This window comes from Folsomia candida, unplaced genomic scaffold (assembly GCF_002217175.1).
Source record: "Folsomia candida strain VU population unplaced genomic scaffold, ASM221717v1 Fcan01_Sc021, whole genome shotgun sequence".
NCBI lineage: Eukaryota > Metazoa > Arthropoda > Collembola > Entomobryomorpha > Isotomidae > Folsomia > Folsomia candida.
The window spans coordinates 1,674,674-1,695,684 of record NW_019091213.1 but is presented as its reverse complement, the minus strand read 5'-3'; the positions used below and the strand labels follow the sequence as shown (position 1 = coordinate 1,695,684).

Sequence of the window (21,011 nt, the reverse complement as noted above, 5' to 3'; positions counted from 1 at the left end):
ATGTGGTGATAACATTATGACGACTGAGGAACATTTCGACGATCTCCCAGAAATCCTCTTCATTCACGTTCAAAGAGTTGGTTTTGACGAGGTCAGTCATGCCTCAATCAAAGACCACACTCGGATTGACTATCCGGATGAGTTGGACTTTTCAATTTTTATAGAGTCCAGCGAGCCAAATCTTTACATTCTTCATGCAGCGGTAATTGGTACATAATAATAATAAAAATGATCCTGGATCAATAGGCTTAAAAATAAGTAACTGGTCTTCATTTTTGTTTACAGCTGCTCCACATTGGCGAAGAATCAGCATCAGGACACTATGTCGTAAAAATTAGAAATCCTGACAATGGGAGATGGACGTGCTTCAACGATACTTTAGTCCAATTGGATCATGTGTCGTCTGGTGGGAGAAATACATCACCAGAGGTGTACATGCTTATGTATGTAAAGAAGGATGCTGTCGTCCCAGAACCCCAACATGTTGTTCTAGCAGAACTCAAAACTTGCGTCGTGGAATGGAATTCAAAAGTATTCTGTCCTGAATGCAAAAAACCTTATTCTTCAATCCAGGCTATGCAAAGTCATAGGCGAAATGTCCACAAAGGTTCCCTCCAGGAGGAATCGAAGAGAACCTGCATAATTTGTGGATCCGTTCATCTCAATCCAAGTAGTTTAGCAACGCATGTTAGACGAAAACATCCTCCCACTACAGAGACGATCCAGGATCCAGCCAAAGCAACCTGTTCTGAATGCCAAAACACCTATTCTTCCATCCACGCTATGACAATTCACATGCGTAATGTCCACAAAGGTTCCCTCCAGGAGGAATCGAAGAGAACCTGCATAATTTGTGGATCCGTTCATCTCAATCCAAGTAGTTTAGCAGCGCATGTTAGACGAAAACATCCTCCCACTACACAGACGATCCAGGATCTCGCCAAAGCAACCTGTCCTGAATGCCAAAAGACCTATTCTTCCATCCACGCTATGAAAGTTCACATGCGTAATGTCCACAAAGGTTCCCTCCAGGAGGAATCGAAGAGAACCTGCATAACTTGTGGATCCGTTCATCTCAATCCATGCAGTTTAGCAACGCATGTTAGACGAAAACATCCTCCCACTACAGAGACGATCCAGGATCCAGCCAAAGCAACCTGTTCTGAATGCCAAAACACCTATTCTTCCATCCACGCTATGACAATTCACATGCGTAATGTCCACAAAGGTTCCCTCCAGGAGGAATCGAAGAGAACCTGCATAATTTGTGGATCCGTTCATCTCAATCCAAGTAGTTTAGCAGCGCATGTTAGACGAAAACATCCTCCCACTACACAGACGATCCAGGATCTCGCCAAAGCAACCTGTCCTGAATGCCAAAAGACCTATTCTTCCATCCACGCTATGAAAGTTCACATGCGTAATGTCCACAAAGGTTCCCTCCAGGAGGAATCGAAGAGAACCTGCATAACTTGTGGATCCGTTCATCTCAATCCATGCAGTTTAGCAACGCATGTTAGACGAAAACATCCTCCCACTACAGAGACGATCCAGGATCCAGCAACCTGTCCTGAATGCCAAAAAAATTATTCCTCGATCAAGGCTATGCAAGCTCACAGGCGAAATATCCATGAAGGCGCCCTCCAGGAGGAATCGAAGAGAACCTGCCAAATATGTGGATCCGTTCACTCCAATCCAAGTAGTTTAGCAAAGCATGCTAGAAGTAAACATCCTCCCACTACACAGACGATCCAGGATCCTGCCATACCAACCTGTCCGGAATGCCAAAAAAATTATTCCTCGATCAAGGCTATGAAAACTCACATGCGTAATGTCCACAAAGGCGCCCTCCAGGAGGAATCGAAGAGGACTTGCCAAATATGCGGATCCGTTCACTCTAATCCGTATAGTTTAAAAATTCATCTTAGGAAAAACCACCTTCCCACTACACAGACGATCCAGGATCCAGCCAAAACAACCTGTCTCGAATGCCAAAAGACCTATTCTTCCATCCAGGCTATGACAATTCATATACGAAATATCCATAAAGGTGCCCTCCATGAGGAATCGAAGAGAACCTGTCAAATTTGTGGATCCATTCACCGCAATCCACGTAGTTTATCAACACATATGCATAGCAAACATCGTCCTAAACGTAGGCAATAAAGTTGAAGTAATAACTACGTCGCTTTCTCTTTCTGTATATTTATTACGACCCATGACAGTACATCATCCGTTCTGACAGCTTTCATGGCACATCTTACCAGATCCGTCCCCTCCGCTGTCATCCCCGTAAATTTAGTGCTTCTAATTACACTCGCAGAGACCAGAGCCTGTAGGAAATAAGGGAGGGGACGACACACTCGCTCTTCCGGGAGAGAAAACACACCACACACCCAACCAAACCGTCACGCCAACTTTTATTCCACTCTCACACTTTCCCACGTAGAAATTCACTACAAATAAATATCCACAATTCCATTTAACAGGAACAAACTAATTGTTACCGCGAGGTCGTCGGTGTTTCGGCCGCCGTCGCCGCGGTCCTTCTTGTGCGAGGCAGTTTTTGGAGGACGGAAAACTTTTCCGCTCTCATCTCGTCAGCCTTTTGGGTGACTAAAGTAAAGTAAACTAACTGGTGCATGGAGGACTTGAATCATTCCGTATCACATCCACTCATACGAGCACCAACCACGGAGGACTAACGCCAACAAGGAAACGACACCACTGCGTGGCGTGGCGTGGATGGAGGCGACGGTGGTATTCATGCCTTACTTACATTACATTACATCAAAAATTCACACTCGCATCACCACTCGCTCTTTCTCTCTACCCCGTTAAAATGGTTGTTAAGTTGCATGATTTACTCACAAAGTTTCAACTGGAAGTGGTAATAGCTCAATTTTTATGGTGACTTTTAAAAAAATGTCTTTTCTGAAATGTCGTTGATTTGTCTGCCAAATGTAACGTGGAAAAAATAGAAGCGAGCGAGGAGCAAGAGATGACATAAAGTTTGTTTTTTATTTATTCTTAAACTGCACATTAAGTCTCATTACATGAGCAATGCCAAACTTTTAAAAAGCTCGTTTGCCGTGTATCCACTTTATGTTTATGGTCTTTTGCTTACTTGCTTACTTATTATGCATGTACAGCTCTTTCGCTTTTATTCTTGTGTTACGTTACGTCTTCCATGGACAGATTGTTTGTTGGTATTTAACTACGCATGCTTTACAAGCTCATTAGTTAATTAGCATGGCAGTAATAACTAGATAACTAACTAACTCATTTTATGCGTTATATTGTTGGACGGACGAGGAGGGTTGTTTGTTGGTTGGGGATAATGTGATAACGCTATTATTCCGTCATCGTCGTCGTGATGATGATGATGACAGCGTGAATGTTGCAGTATATCCATATGCACGGGGTGTTTGGGAACACAGATTTTTTGAAGAATTTCCCAGCATTATTTTGCATGCAGAGATTTTCTTTTTATTTTTTGTCAGAGGCAATATTAGGGAATTTCTCCATCACCCAGTAAACTTTCTCCTCAAAGTGCAACATCCTTTGGGAGAGAGAGAAAGAGAGCTGGCGCATTTTCTGTGAAAACCAAACAAAATTCATGCAAAACAAGTAATTCCGAGTCGAAGTCGATCAGACATTAAGGCAATTGACGATCGAGGAGACTGCAATGTCGCGAGGAGATGAGATGGGCGAAAGGGAAGTTGAAGTTGTGAGGCCTCCAAATAATCCAGTAAATCTAGGAATCTCATCAAAGTCTGAGCTGCGAGATGTGTTGGATGGCATTGTTGTCTAAATCGCCGATAAATTTTCCCGAAAGGGACACTTTTACTACTGCGCGACTACGGGAATGGGAAGTAATTAGAATTTTCGAATATGCATACAAATATGCTCTAATGTCGCAAGAAGAAACTCGAAACTTGGATAAAATAAAATGGAAACCCAATCTACTTTTATTTAGTGTTTCTATTTAGAATTCCGGGGTAATCATCATTATCATCATCACCAGCGTGGGGCTGGTTTTTTAAAAAGTATTATTTTAAACTTTAGCTATAATGTAATATATATTTTTAAATATTCAACCTTGACACGGGCATAAAAATTAAGTCAATGTCTCATCAAATCTGTCGGAAAGGACGCTTTTGGTTGAATAATAAGGGTGAAACAAGGAGGTGCTTTTCCATCTAAACAGCAACAACAAGCAACACTTCTTACAGAAGTGCGACCAGTTTTCTTATTTGCTTTCTTGTTTTCAGAACATACATGTTTTTCCTTATTTAAGACCTTTGTTCCCACCAAGAAAAGTAAACTAACCCTCTTTCTCCGTCCTCCATACAATATTGCCGCCGCCGCTGCTGCTACTGCGTCCTCGTCGTTGTTACTTCCTGCAAAAGATTTTGATTAAAGGAAAGAAACAATAGGACCTTTGGGAGATTTTGAGAGTTTAAGTTGAGATTGTGGAACCTGGCGCTGCTGCTGCTCTCAAAATTTAGGAAGGACAACGCTTTGATTCATTCCTTTAATTGTCTTAAACTTTTACTTTGGGGAGAAGCAAAGGATGAGATGAGAGGTAGTTTTGACTCGCTTAAATTTTCATGCGTCCGTCTGTCCAAATTATTTATTAACACGATCAAATTTAAAATAGCATTGCAAATTCAAAAAGTACTTTCCTCATCCGGCGAGTCGGGCAAAAACCAAGTGCTTCAATTGCTCTCAAGGTTGCTTTTTAAATGAAATGGAATTTACACAACACAAAAATAAGGGGTTAATAAGATGAAGGTGCAAGAAGGGGGATCCATCTCGCGTTTTACGCAAATGTCAAAATATTTTCTCCTCTTCTCCCAATGTTTGTTTGGTGTCATCAAAAACTTGGTTGTGATGAATAGTAAGTAAAAAAAAATGGGGAAATGCCATCCATTTTTTTAAATATGGGAGCCACATGACCAGTAGAGCGACCCCAGGAGCGTCTACTACTTGTCCTCCCCATCATCTTGCTCAGTTGAGATTAAAGACATGTATCTTAACGACTTTTCGTCATAAACGGTAGGTCTTCGTATACGTTTAATGACATGAGCTGGAGAATTTACTGGAGCCATTTGGGCTCCATTGAATTACCCAATTTAGCAGGGCTCGTCTGCTGGTTACTTATGTATGTACACAGAGAGAGAGATACGTACGTACGTACCTTACCTCCTCCTCCTCTTGAACGGGCTGGGAAGGAAGGAAGGAGGGATGGATGGATGTTATGTACACCGTATGTCCGAAAGAAGCCATTGTTCCTTGCTTGAATGGCCACAATAACTCTTAATTGGCCCTATAAATATCAACGAGCGTCATTGCAACGCAAGTCTCGTTTTGGTTGGGGCGAAGAGAGACTGTGCGGGGAGTCAAATCCGAAGATACCCACGTTGTGAATATTAAGGTTCTGAACTGAGTAGGCGAAAGTAACATGCGCGCGTATTGGCCCTAGTCAGCATTCTTATTGTTCAATTGGGCTTCAATTTAATTAGATAACTATTATTATCAAAGTTTATTTCATGAAAATTTGGTTTTTGCTTAACCAAGGTAAATGTGAATACTTTTAAGGGGCTGAATAGTGTTCTGGATAGTCAATTGTCCAGTTCAAGCAAAGGTTTTTCACCCAACCTACCAACTTCGGGTTTTCCCTGTGCTCCCCAAGTCAACTAATTTTTATTTGTATTTTGTGAATAAAAAGGTAAATAGACTAATATTTAATAACTACATTCATAGTTTTTATTTATTATGTTTTCTTTAAATCTGTACATTCTTATAATATATTTTCCTTGCAGGATAAATGTCCCTCCCGCCGTCCACTCTCTCTGAGGAACAGCGCCTCCGCATAGACGAAAATCGGAGAAGGGCTCTTGCCGTCAGAGTCCTGAAGCAGGAGAATGTATCTCCGCGATCCATTCCATTTCAGGTAAATAAATGCAGGTGATAAATTTAAATTTCCTATAAGTGCATAAAAACCAAATAACTAAAATAAATTATATTACTAATATTTTGTAGGTGGCCACTGGACGTGATACTGGCTCTGAGGCTCCTACAAACCTGGACCTCGAACCAGTCATAAAATTAAAAATCGAGATTAAGAGGCTCAATGCCGTCATAAGACGGAACGTGAGTGACAGTTTAGATTAATACAAAACTAATGTGCACCTTATTATCTTATACTGTTAATTACTTGCTTTAGAATGGTTATCTGGATGCGAAGGACGTTGCATTAATTGCAAAAGATAAACGGATTACGGAGCTGCTGAGCAAATTGGACCAAAGGGATCAACATATAGAAGATTTGAAGCGACAGGTTTATGAAAAGGATGCTCAGATTGAAAACAAGGATAGCTGGATTATGCAACTTGAAGGACTTAAAGATGAGCAAGAGGAAGATGTCAGTGACGCCGACGAGATGCAATCTGCCTCAAAAACTTCACCGGCCTCCACGTCTATGGGAAAACCGATATTATCAAAAGGTATCATGATGTGTGCACTCTTTTGATATTTTCAGGTAATTTTATTTCTCCTAACAAAGAACAATTATCCTTTTTATTAGTAGTAAAACAGGGGAAGACAGTGCAAAGACTGGATCTCAGCCCCACAACAGCGGATTCGCTGCAGTCATACAAGTCCTACAAAAAAAGACGTGCATCAGTGAAAAAATGTACTTGTTCGCACTGCGACTATAATTCCAGAAGGTAAAATAATGTGCTCAATGACTATAACTTATTCATCATAATGTTTTTCCAATAGGAAACCTGGGGAGGAGAACAAGGACCGACATGCCTGTGACCACACTGGTTGTGGAAAAACCTACAATAATATAAGTGATCTACGTCGTCACATTGAAGCAAAACATTCTGGAACAAAATTCATCTGCCCAGTCTGCAATATTGTTTTAGCCAACCAAACCAGCCTTCGTACACATCAGCTACGTCATCTGAATATCCTACCCAAGGGAGAGAAGAAAATCATGCAAGTCCTGGATAGAGTGACCTTAATAGTATCAGACGACAATAAGACTGCTTACCTTCGCGAGTCTACTAAGGAGGACAGGGAGGCAACAGGAGGTATTGAATATAATTCTTTCTATCTCAAATTAAAACTTAATAAATGATAGTGTACACACTCTTGAATTTTACAGAGTTACAAGTGGAGCAGGTATATTGCATTCCAGTGCGCTCAAAAGAAACAGGAGAAATCGTGGGGTATACTGGCAACTATACCAATCTCTTCAGTGTTATCCACGCTAGCAGTATGATCAATAACAATTGTGACGCCGCCGCACTCAGGGAGGATATAATATGGTGTGAGGGTTGTACCTACAGGTCTATAAACCATTGATTAATTTCAAAAAATAATGTTCAAATATATTCTCTAACCAAATAAAATTATCAAAAATATTCATATGAATGTTATTTTCCAGGTTATTTGGCGACGCTGATCTCGAACTGTGCTGGCGAGAGGCATTTCCCCTCCAAATTTTCCTTCTCCGAAGGGTGATGGCGGAGAAGGTGAAAGGCTGGATCCGGATCCGACTCGAGACTTTCGGGAACAGGACTATTATTGATGCTATTAAAGTTCTTAAGGAGGTGGATCACCACTTGGAGGGTCGAGTTCAAGCTGCAGCAAGTCTATTTAACCCAGAAACCTGCGACAAAATTCTAAACAAACCTCGCCATCAAATTTTTGAAGGGGTGCCGTGTGTCTTACGGAATATTGTTATTCCTATTACAGATCTTGTTAAGAAGTTTTAGTGTTAGTAATTACATATTTTTTCCACCGGTATCGGGTTTTCCCTCTGCTTCCCAAGCCAACTAGTTGTTATTATTCGTGCATTGTTTTTGTTGAATTTCTTGACATAATTAAATTGTCTAGTAAAGAATTAATTTTTATTCTTTTCATCTATATTAAAAGTATACGCAGAGTATTCATGATTAATCTAAGAGCTCATCACTGCCAAAGTGCCAGCCCAGTTCGTCCAGAAAAGTGCCATCACATTGCATCCCATCTTCCAAAGTCACAATCAGCCATCAATAATGGTGGGTGATGGGTGGTAAAAGATCTCCATGCAGCCAGCCATGTGGGGTTTGCGAGCTTAACTCGGGGTGTGGTTCTCCAACCCACTGCGCCAATATTGGCAGACTTTAAACCTACAAATTGAACCACCAGTTGTGGTTCTTATGTAATGCAAAACATTACGTAACATTACGACTTGCGAGATTTACAGATGCAAGTATTTGACTGGAATTGTGAGGAATTAAGACGTCGTTTTTATTATTTGAGCGAAAGTTAACAAATAGATTAATGATAGATTGATTGCATGAAATGCAGTTCGAAAGTTTCCATTTTATCGGCTCATTAAATAAGGAAGATGCAGTTCCACAAAATGACAAATCTAAATATCATGATTGCCTTTATGGTAAGGAATCGAAAATGTTTAGCTACATTTATGTCATATTTATTTACATATTACGCTATCCTTAGCGATTTATGGATAATTGTAAACTTTTGATGACCAGTTTTACTTGTTTAGAGTGATTCGACGCGAGTACGTGGCCATTACACGCACCGGGCATAAAACAAAGAGGACGGTGGTGGTGTCCCCATGCACCTTTCTCCTGGTGGTGGTGGACCCCCTTTATTTTGATAGATTTTGGATCCCCCTCCTAAAAAGTGACACAACTTGGATAAATTGCATGGTGCGACATTTCTTGTAAACGAGTTGTGAGCGAGCAAAGTCGTTGTTTGCCTCCTGCAGTTTAGTTGGAGAATCTTGCGAGTTATTTGGGAGTTAGCAGGAGTTGGTTCGAGTCGGAAGATGAGACAATTCAAATGCATGAACTGTCAGTCTGGTCGCATTAACCAAGTCAGCACGTATCCCATTCAATGGATCTCATCAGTCCTCGTAGAACGTAGTAAAAACGTCAACCGAATGCCTTGACATCTGGGCCTTCCTGATTCGGTCACTGTAATTATCCCTGATTTATAGTAACTATCCCGGCAATACTGCTGCTATCTCCTATTGATCCAGCCCCACCGAATCCTCCTCCTTCTCCGGTCGGATTCTTTCTACCCGGACTGGAAAAATCCACAAACACGACGCATCATCCCACTTACTTTTTCAGTCAGGAAATCCAATCTCACCGGCCACCCAGGAAAATATGTCACGTTATCATCACTACTTGTTGTGGGGTCGGTACAGCCATTGTTTTAAAACGGAAGTATTGACATGTGTGGAGTGTAAGATAACTATTTAATCATCTCACTTTGATATTGCCTTACTTAACTTTTTCTTCATAGTTAATTTGCAAATAAAAATAAGTAATTAATAATAAAGCATTTAATTATCGTGGTGTGCATAATTTGTGCGCTACACAAGTGAATGTTTGCATAGATATTTATTTGTGTAAGTTATTTATGTGTCACCTAATTGCTTTGCTATACATAAGTGAAGACAAATTTTTAAAGGTGAAAGTAGATTAACTTGATAAAAAAGAATTATGAAATTAGCATATGCACTGATTAGTCAAAAAATCATGAAATTACTGATACTTTTTACTACAATTTTTAACTTATTTCGCAATGATGGAGATTATGTAATCTTCAACGCGTGTATAATTATAGGACATAATTACGCATTTAATTAGTCATTTGATTTCAAATCGCCTTGACCAAGGCGTAGATACACCATCAACGGTTTCTTTACACGTATATCACGATGCACATACAACCTGGTCGAGTACAATGCAGGTTGTTCCCAGTGCTGCATGGATTCTGCGGAAAGAAACAGTAAAACTGTTGTGTTGGAGTCTAAATTCTGTAAATATTGCCCAAGCGACCACATCCCTTCGTCCCAAAGACACTTATCCATAATGGAATCCCATCTTCAAGCCACTATTTTACTCCACCTTGAGGCACCATAATTCTTTCCACGAGGAGACAGCTTTAAACTCCCTCACATAAAATAATAGACCGGATAATTTTTGACCAGACAAGAGCTCCGGCAGCACCAGCACAGAAAAATCCTCGTGTCACCACAGCCATCCACCGTTCGTACCTAAGTTCGTACATGCATCCACTCTTTCCCTCTTCGACGGTTGAATGACTACTGTCCCCCCATTCCTACGACTGACACAAGACAGATGTTCCGAAAGGATGCGCAGTTTATTTTATAGGTCATTTCAAGCATAATTTTCAAGTAGGAGAAAATTGATTCAGCTAAAAATCCACTCTTTGTTATATCCATACTGATCACAATGTCATGGTTCACTTTTTCTTTCTACGGGGTGTGCCATGCTGTAAAATAATTTAAATGGTCACCCACCACCACCACGTTCATCTCGAGGACGTCGTTTCCAAACCGGAAAGAGGAGAATCCTCGTGAAGCATTATTCCACCATCATCGTGTAAGGGTACTAGTTAGGAGGAGTGCGAGATAGACAGGACACTCCATCGAGTCCATAAAGACGCCGCTGCTGGTCTGGTGTCCTTCTCCCGCTTGTCCTGTTCTATTAGAGAAAGCGACTTTCTCTATTCTCTAAACATAAATAAGACTCTCCCACGTCACTCTCACGTTTCACCCGCGTTCTTTCATACTCGATAAGGATCCTCCCTTAAGCCCCTTATTTATGTATGGTGGGTCGATCTTCCAAATCCAAACCAACTACTTCACTACCCTCCTCGCAGAGGCCGAAAGACGCCCGCCACGCAACCAACACCAACAACTCACATCTCACCCACTCCATCCATGCTAGATTGCGACTTGTGACACCCAACTAAACTTTACCAAGTGGGGTGACTACTCGAGATCTCTCCCCGCAATCCCATCACAAATTTCCAATCGAATCATATAAACTCTGACTTTTCTGACCGAACGGGCAAAAAGAGAGAGACTGATATGTCGGATCTAAATCTGACCGAACCACCCACCCGACCGGCAGACCGACCACCCTCTTCGTTCAGAAATAATGAGGCACTTGGCGTGCAAAACAACAAATTTGACAAGCACATTCAATCTAATCATGATGACGGAAGGAAATGAGGACGTAATTTTTAATTTTTATTTTATTGACGAGAGACTCCATTCCAATAACGTCTTCTCTCTCGCGGGTGATGGCATTGGTTTTCAGATGGAGAGTTAGTGCAGCATAGTGGAAATTCTATGTGGTGGGCAAAACGGAGGTCTCTCTCTTTCTCTGACTAATGGTTCTTTGCGAGGTGAGCCTGGTGAAAGCACCGTTTAATTGCATAGGTGACTTGACTTGACGTAGTGACTGTTCCTGCTGTATGGTCGTGGTGGTAGTGGTAGTCATTCCAGGGTGTCACCCACACTCCTCTCGGGAAGAGAGGAGAGGAAGGAAAAAGAGGGAAATCGATAATTAAAGAAATAAAGAAATTCTGTTGGACAGTCACGTCAGAGTCGTAATGTCAAGGCGTAAATTTCCCGAAATTTTCTCAACTTTCATCCACCCAGTTTTGTTTATACTTCGGACGTGCTTTCGGTCGGAAAGAAATGCGGCAGAGCAGCCTTTGGTCACCACCACCACCACCACCGCGAAACCACCGTCAGTCACTGCTGCGTCGAGTATGTTGTCCTCTGTTTGCCCAATCTTTCACTTTTGTCAATTTCACAAGTATGTGTTTGTATGCTGGTTGTTATAAATGGACACAAAAACCCTACCTGACATTATCACACATGTCACGGTTGTTGTCCCCTCGACAGTTGCGTAAGAATTTCTTACGGATAAGTGGATTATGCAAGCAACGACATTATGCAATGCAGCCTCACTTAATAAAACTTGTCATGAAACTATTTAAAATATATTTAATTACAACTTTCACTCGTCAGTCGCCCTCCCTCCACGTCAGTCACTCAAACAAACCGTCGCAGCAAAGATGATGCGCTTATATTAACTCAAGTTATTTAAGTAGTCCTTGTTTTGTTTTAGTAAATGAAATACTTTCACTCCTCTTTTTCCCCGAAAAACAATTAATTTTATTGGGAAACCAGCTTTAATTATGTTTCCTTCCGTGCCATCAGAAAAGCTGGAAAAATTCATATTTCCCAAGTTAGCTCATTGTCATAACTCGTCATTTTGGTTTAGCCAGCGACTTCTTGTTCCTTGAATGGAAATGAAATGCGACCATTTTCTCCTCGGTCGGTCAGCTTTCTCTCCCTCCGCCGTAAGCCAGAGGCTCATCACACGACAGATTTACTGTTAAATGCCGGTTGTAAATTCATACTGGGCAAAGTCCTACCAAACCAAACCACAACAAAAGAGGAGGGGCTCCTCCTCCTGCTGGTCTCTATGGACGGACGACAAATGCTGAGCACGTCATCTCATCGTCGTCAACTCCTCGTTCCCTTCGATTTTGATGGAAATAGATTTCTCCCATTTTTTTCGCTGATAAATACCATCGTAAATCTCGTATTATTATTTCGATTACTACAATTATTACTCTGGTAGCAAATGGTTAATGACTTATTCCATATATTTACACATTAACTACTTCTTTTTTCCAAAGTAGGAGAAATTTCGGCGCAACAAAATATAATAAAAAAACGGAATACAAACGAATATACAACTACTGCACCAATCTTCTCGAGAAAAAGAAACGCTGCTGCCGTCTTTTTTCTTGATGTTATGTGGATTTACACAGATTGGAACATCAAGTTTGAAGGAGAAAGTATGAGATGAGATTGAGGAGATAGTTGATCTTGATAGTGAGACATGAGAAACGCCAACAAAGAGAAAGTCAGCTCTCCACATGGTACGGAGTGCGCGATCTCAATGAACAGTTTACGCTCACTTTACAAAGGACTTAAGGCTTGAGGTTCATCCACACAGTCAACTCACTTTTCCTCCACCCCGTTATCAGTATGAATTTCGATACGAAATCCTACAAAATTTGAACCATCTTGTCCTGGCAGCTTCACGAGGCGGCTTTCTCCTTCATGAACATGTAAACTTTCACCGTCCATCTGAATGGTGCGACTGTCCATGTATGTGTCGTCTTGATCCGACAAAACATAAAATAAAATAGAGTGGGAGACAACGGTTGATCTAAGGCTGCCTCCTCTCGTTGTGGGTGGCTTACTCGCCTCCTCTCCACATTATATAATACGTAATACCACCTAAATACATACATACAGAGAGCTCTCATGTTTCCCTTGACTTGAGCTGGTCGGGTTCGTGGTGGATGGACAAAGTCAGGAATGGAGGAGGACATTGTTTTACAACCGGAAAGGACCATTCTGACATGAGACTCTTTTTGGACAAGTTTTCCGAGTTCCCATTTTCCCTCTAATTTCCCTTTAATTCTGCAGCAGTTAAATGTGACGTATGATGCTATTCCGAATTCCCTTTTGCATACAAATACTATTTTAACAGCAGCAGTAGCAGCAGCTCTCGTCGCCCCCCTCCCATTATTATCTGGCACCCCGTCCCCAACCCATCTCGATGGAAATTCACTCAGACTTGGCCCTCACTACTTGAAGGAATCGGAAGAAGGAGAGAAAGAATGGTGGAGAAGATGCGTCACACTGCTATCTCTTCGCCTCTTAATGCCCGCCCTGCTTTCACGGCAGTTTATGAAAGGTGCAAACAGCATGTCCGGGAACAATGACTACTTATTTGTTGATATAGTACTTTCATGTGTCACATCTCCAACTTTAATTAACTCTGAGCGACCCGTGTCCACAACTTGCTCGGGTAGATTGCTTAAATTAGTTTGAAATACCTTTTCCATCACACTTACAGTTACATACGTAGATCATAAAAGATTTATCACGTAACGGAGCTATCGGAATAAAATTCAGACACTTGATGTTAACCGCTATTTATGTATTTAATTCCCGTCCTGGTAAATTGTTTAATTAACGAAATGATAGGTACGAGTAGTGATATGACTGTCAAGTAGGGTCCAAAGTAATGCAATTATTTGCATGTTAAGAAATTATTGTAATAGCATTGAAAAATATTTGCATAGCGCCGTATCAAACCCAGCACTTCTATATTTCACCACCATTTACCAGATACGTACATATGTAAATACACAATATTCCATAAGCTACATAATTACCGTTGTCACTTTGATGACATAATTCAATAATCCACATGTGCATAATTTAATAAAAAAATGTTAAAATGTTAAAATGTGACAGTTTTACATCGCCAGGACTCAGATTTCTCTGCTTTTCAGCCTCAGATGGCGACTTCTTGCCATAATTTCGTAGCAAGTTGTCTCATCCCCACAGAGAACGGACTCTGCTAGGGGCTGTACACAGTGACATTGCCATTCCGTATGGCTGGGCTCACCCTGTCACGAGACAGCACCTACCCCGTACTAACACCGAGCCGAGTAGGATTAGCAATAGCTTCCCGGCCAGAGGAATCGAACGTGTAAATACGAGTATTTACTCGACCACCAATTTTATGCAGCATCACTCCATAATTTGCTTCCACCGACCACTTGCCCCCACTTGCAAGCATGTAAATATCCAGTCTTCTTACAGCGGCAATAATGACCAGCAGCCAACTCGCACATGGCGATGGCATTTAAATTTTCTCCCAAACTTTATCACCCAACCAGTGAAAGTAAGTGGACACGTAGTAATCGTAATTCTAAAAGTGTGAACGTTTGTTTGCAACATTATTGTAATTTGTAAATGCTTCTCACTTTTCCATTCCATTTCCATTCCATTTGGTGGACATGAGACATCAAGAGGCTTGGTCACACCAACCCACACTTGCACCCGCCCTCCTCCTCCTGGTAGTGGTGAAAGTCTAGCACGCAAGTTATGTATGGTGGTAAGTGTGACGTTTGAAACGAAATGGTGATAAGATGATCCAGACATTGCGGCGGCGGTCACCTCGCCCAAAATTATTTCCCGAGCGGCATTATTTAATAAAAAAAGGTAAACTGAAATAACGGCTTCGGACGAAATGAACGCCCTGCCTCGATTAATATACATTTTGCATTCAAGTCAACTCAGCTCTCTCTCGGAGAGAGAAAGTTTTTGTGAGACTCGTGTCGTATGCTGGGTGGCTGTTGGGACTTTTGGATGGGACAACGATGGGATGGGGAGAGAACATTTGAGCAGTTCGGTGGGTAATATGTAGTCAAATTAGTGAAGTTTATGGAACTGTAATTAAACTGGGGGTTGAATTTACGATAATGATACGCCCGCATATGTTTTCGACATTGTTTATTTGCAAACTATGAAAAAATGGAGACTAAAAACTGTGGTATCACGATACGCTGGTTTTATGTAATTTTTATTAATTATAAAAAAATTATCGCAAAAAATGTACAACAGTCCATTAATATTTACAAATACATGTTTATATACATCGTCAACCCTTCATCAGATTGCGCACCTACACTTTTTTTTACACCCCAACTCTCTCTCCGCAACAATCGAGAATTGAATGCAGGATTTTCCTTAAATCTTTTCACGAGAGGGATGACAAGCTAAACTGTTTTACCAGAAGAGAGAGGGGTGGATTTGGTGTGTATTATATTTGTCTGGCTGGTTTAGTTGGGGGTCTCAACGTGGCGTTGAAAAATCGGATCCACTGACAGAGACCATTGCATCCCCATCATCCTCCTTTCATTCATCAACTACTCAAACAACCCGACCAACGATGACGACGGAGCCTGTTGAACGACGACTCGAAGCAAGGAAGGAGAGGTTTGTGGTTGGTTTGGCATTGCTGCGTGGGTCTGATGGAACCCTGCTTTCTCCACCTCTCTCTCTCGCCCTCTTCTCATTTTCCCCGGAATACAACCAGCAAATTAGGGGATGACATACGTCAATCATCACGCGAACATCGAGACAAAGTTTGAAATTAAATAACACAAAAGGTTAAACAGCAGTGTGGTCCAATTCTTTCCTATTTTTTTTCAACTTTTTCTAAAATTCATGCATATATTTAAGTATGTAGAATCCATCCACCTGACGTCGCATGTGGGCCTGCGGAATGGAGGAATGAAGGACACGAGAGAGACAGGATGTTACAGAGGCCACACTCTTCTTGCAATAAAGTGCAAAGTTTGCATCTCCCCCTTGCGAAGGTATTCTCCGTCGTCCTGGGTTTGTGTGTACCTCATCTCAAATTTGGACCGGAATCTGAATTTGACTACTACGTACGTACTTGAGTTTATGGGACAGAATGACTCGAGATTAGGTTAGACAAGAGGAGACATTAAAGTGTACATAGTTGATACTTTGGGTGGTCGTTTAGACGGAGGCAGGGTGAGGTCGGTCGGGTGGGTGGTGGATTATTGTAAGTAAAGAGTGAGTAGTCCGCACAAATCATGAACTTTCCAAGTTATCCAATTAATGTCAACTCACGTAACGCGTTTAAGATTAGCTTAACCAAAGCAGGGCGCAGTATTTCCACACTAAATCACTGATATTGTTATTCCTTCCTGCTCACTCTGCCATATTACCCGAGGAGAGAAAGCTGCTGGGCACAGCAAGCAGCAGCAGCAACACCAGAAGAAAACAGTAGAATGGAATTACCCAGTTTGCCTTTAAGACGCTTTGCTTTACTTCCACCACCACCAGTATCATCATCTTGGACGAATTAATGTGTACATACGTAGTATTACGTAGCTACGTACATACATACATATTGTATTTCGTTGGGCTTGCACATATTTAGTACACGTACATATAGTGCGTACCTGGAGAAGAGAAAGTAGATGCTGGCAAGTCCATGTCTGTATGTGCCCATCATATTTAGTTGCAGGATTACACTCTCTCTTCTGATATTTAAAAATTTATCACAATATTATTTTCAAATTGAGTTTAAAACATTTTATATACCAACTTGCGTAGTAAAACTAGAGTAAATCTGCAGTAATCGACAAAAGCTCGATGTATTTTGCATTTTGTTTTTACATAACATAATCATGCCGAAAATTTCTATCGGTTTTATTCTGCAGAACGGTATGTGCATAATTCTGCAAAATTTTGCTGCACAAGTCGCTCTGCATAAAGCTTTTCTGCACAGAATCCAACCAATTTTCTGCAAGAAAGACGTTGAAATCTTCACACAGGAGGAAATACAATGAAAGAAATGCCTGAATTTGATCGCGTCCACAACAGGTTACAGAATTTGATACTTTCCTTCGCACTTATATTCACCCCCACCCCTCCGTTATACCCTCCTTCCTTTCTCTCGTTTAAATCGAACAACAGTGCTTATTTAATCCCACCAGCAATGCAACAATCGAAACAAATCTCAAACTTTATTTCGCATGCAGGAACACAAAAGTCAAATCAGAACGGAACCTTTCTCTCCTCGTCTTTAGAATTCAATTGGATTTTGGAGAAGATAGACAGTTTAATGAGCTCAAATTAATGAGGAAAGTAAACAAGGAAAAGTTGCTGAGATTACTTGATGAGATTTTGTTTAATTACTTTCAATATTTCACAAATTTGAGTGAAATAATGAAACTTTACTTCATTTTCTGGAGGCAGTAAAACACCATTAATTGCGCAACAACATATAATTACTTTGCATGCAGATATCACGAGTCGTTATACAAACTCCCATTTTTTTACTCCTCCTTTTTTACCCCTCTCTGCCTCCGTTTGCGTAACTTTCTCCACTTAATTTCAATAATTTTGACCTCAAATTTCATTTTGGCAAAGTTTAAGGTGTGGGTAGAATTAAGACGACGACGGAGATGATGATGATTACCACAATGATTACACCTTTTCCCATGCAGCGGAGATGACAGGATATTTAATGGCAGAAATATATTTTAATTCCACCGGCTGAAAAATGAAGCCTGTTTTGTTCTCTAGATTATTATGATTATTTCGCAGCGGTTACGAGGCCCGAGTCAAAATTGCTAAACATTCATTTAAATCAAGGAGAGAGAAATGAAGAGCAGAGTTAAATGAGAATTAATTTTCTTTGCAGGATTATTACACGGTTTAATCTTACTCTGAAATTTTGTTTCTTATTTTTTTAAATCCATCCAGCGAATAAACAATGAACGTGCAAGTACAAATACCTAAAGAACTGAACGGATAAGGGAGCAGAGAATTGGAAGAGGTGCGAAAAAAGTCGTGTTCTTTTTTTACACGCTCTTCTTCTTCTTCTTACTTAACCAAGTATTTCGAGTCACTAAAGTTGGTGAATTTTACTTTCACTAACATGAATTGAAGGCGGACAGGTGAAAGAGGGAAGAAAACACGGAGCGAACAACACATTTCTCCTAATTTCACTCAGAATCAGGACTGTTGGAAAGAAAGTCGAGTGATACAAATTAAAAACTGGTACGTCTTTCAACAACTCGTTAGTTTTGGGCACCGATTTTCTTTTTTACCTAGGCGTCCATTCTGGAATAAAGGACTCTACAAATACTGTGTTGAATGAATAAATATCTCATTTTCTTCTGGGTACGAGAAATGAGAATTTTTTACACATTAAAACTCATCAGTCTATTTACATGGGGGACAAAACCCCTCTAAACTCAATTACCAATCAATCACCATTAACTTAATCATAACCTATTTACTGACAAACCCCGGCGACTATAATTCTCTTCCCTACTCTGTCATTCATTCATTCATTCATTAGTAAGAGCCGAGTATTTTGAAGCACCCCACGCCAACTTTCCCCATTCTGGCGTCACCACGACCGCTCTCGTGGAACCTCTCCCTTCCACTTTTTCCACTTCTTTCTCTTTCTGCAACTTGTATGTGCTGGGTGGTGCTTGTCAAGGTGTGAAATATTAAAAAAGAAGTCTTTGTACTCCCACCGGGAGCATTGTAGTCTCATAGATCAGCCCAAATGAAGATTCACCGTCTGGGATGCTCGGTCACTTCTTTTCACCAAGTCTCTTATTGAGACATAGGAAAAGGAAAGACAATGAGACACGAGACATTAGTTACTTACGGGCTGGCAGGATGGAGGAGTATCGACACACGTACAACAGGGAGATCAAAACCCTGGGGACTTCTCAATAAGATCCATTACTCCGACTACACCCATATTCATCCCCGCACTCCATATTATTTATTAGCACGTACCCTAAAGTCCCCTCCACACAGACAAATTGACGGATAATCACACTTTGTTGGGTCATCATATGGCGATGCATGGAACGTCCATCAGATTCATTTTGTATGTATCCCTCTATAAAGTTACTGATGTTTGCAATTAAGCCGAAATTCTGGTTAATTTAGTGACGGGTCGAAATGTTTTGAATACATTGAAGCAAATATAGCTAAATCCATCCAAAAACTTTCTCCATCCATCCATCCAACTCGGAACGATGGCCTGTTCCGTTCCCTTTCTATCCGTATTTATTCCTCCTCATGGTCCGTCTTATTCTTCTTCTTGTGATCCTGCCTGGATTCCGTTCTGGTCAGATTCCTACATCTATCACGATCCATCTCTCTCCTCCATGGCGAACCGGATTTAGTGAAAGTCCAGGAGAAAGTTTTAAATTTACGAGGGGCATCCGACTCTAAATTCTAAATTGTAGTAAAACTACTCCGACCGATTCTTTTGGGTTCAATTTCAACCTTGTACAGTATTCAGCCATGTTTATGTATCGCCGCAGCACATACATGGATGGATGTAGGAGACGGGATTTTACTTACTTCACCCACGTCACCACCTTCTCCTTTATCCTAAACAATGGTAGACGCCATGAATCTGAATCTTATTTGTGACAAGGAGACAGAAAGATGTGTCGCGACTAAATTTATACTGCCTGCTTTCATCATAACGTAACAAGGAGCAAATAATTTTTTAAAAAGAAGACGAAAAAAAGAGAGAGAAGCATCACGTAGAATTATCATCATGCTCACTTTTCTTTATTTCTGAGATAGCAGGGAGAGAGGAGAATACGAGCGACACGAGCCCATGAATAAAAAACTAATTGCACTCTCTTGACATGTTTTCCTCCTTCTCTTCTTCCTTTTCAATCCAAAACTGCGAGAATTGAATGTCTCTTGAAAATGGAGAAATTGAAGGATGAGACATTTTTGAAATGAGAACTGAGCCAAATGAACAAGGGATGAGATAAATCAGAACATAACTGCTTTCCTGGTGTAACACGAAGGAACCATCTCATACCCGCCCGGGATGGCATATTCAGGAAGAAGAAGAAGGAATGAATACACAATGCAAACTAGCAATGCATGAATATGTCGGGGAAGGAAGGTGGCATAAAGAAAACGGAGGAATATTATTACACACACACACAACAAACAACTAACCCAAGCACAAAACTAACTGGAGAGTAAAGTAATGTAAAAATGTTGCAGAATATGTAAGAAAGAATCTCGTAGCCAAGATTCATTCCAGAGGAGCCATGCATTTTCTATACGTGTCGTAATAATGAAATTGGGGAGGATGTCGTACATGCCTGCATAACACTACGGCTGGCGGAGAGGGATGAAGGAAAAAGTGAGACTCATAACTGAACATTAGCATAGAAATGGTGATGGAAGAGTGTCAGAGATGAGAATACACAGGGAGCAGAAAGCAAAACTCTGCCTATATTTTACACATAGTGTGTTGCACAAAGTATGTAAGAGGCTAATGTCACCATAAACTTTGTAACTAACACCTTTTGTTTCATCCCATTATATTGCAGACAGGGAGAGAGTGAGACGATATGATGGGATGAGTGAGGGAATGAGAAAGAAGGGAGAAAGACGACGACGACGAGGAAGAGTGAGACAACTGCAGAAGAGTTTTGTAACAACGAGACACTTTTGCTGCATGGGAAGATCAAGTGTTTGAAGCATACTAGAAGATCGACATTCGAGATACAAAGCGGATTAGAAACTTATAACAGCTCAGGAGAAGAAGAAGTGGGCATTGTCGTCAGTCGAGAGAGGAGAGAAATATTTTATGAGAATGGGAGGGACAGGGATAAAACACAATAATAATGGTATGAAGAGGGCATGGATGGATTATTCTGCTACGTGAGTG

The 21,011-nt window shown here is 40.9% G+C and overlaps 1 protein-coding gene across 1 annotated transcript; it reads left to right on the top strand.

Moving 5' to 3' along the window:
- The first annotated feature begins 6,687 nt into the window (after positions 1-6,687).
- LOC118438456 lies at positions 6,688-8,439 on the top strand. The gene is made up of 3 exons (XM_035858771.1): positions 6,688-7,106; positions 7,181-7,364; positions 7,463-8,439. The coding sequence occupies exons 1-3, from the start codon at positions 7,010-7,012 to the stop codon at positions 7,791-7,793; spliced, it is 612 nt and encodes a 203-aa protein (XP_035714664.1). The 5' UTR covers positions 6,688-7,009; the 3' UTR covers positions 7,794-8,439.
- Positions 8,440-21,011: the final 12,572 nt, after the last annotated feature.

Bases quoted from the DNA above. Each gene is read 5' to 3' on its own strand.
- LOC118438456 (XM_035858771.1), top strand. From the start codon at position 7,010: ATGCAAGTCCTGGATAGAGTGACCTTAATAGTATCAGACGACAATAAG. The intron at 7,107-7,180 runs GTATTGAATATA...TGAATTTTACAG, and splicing joins GGACAGGGAGGCAACAGGAG to AGTTACAAGTGGAGCAGGTA. The intron at 7,365-7,462 runs GTCTATAAACCA...GTTATTTTCCAG, and splicing joins TGTGAGGGTTGTACCTACAG to GTTATTTGGCGACGCTGATC.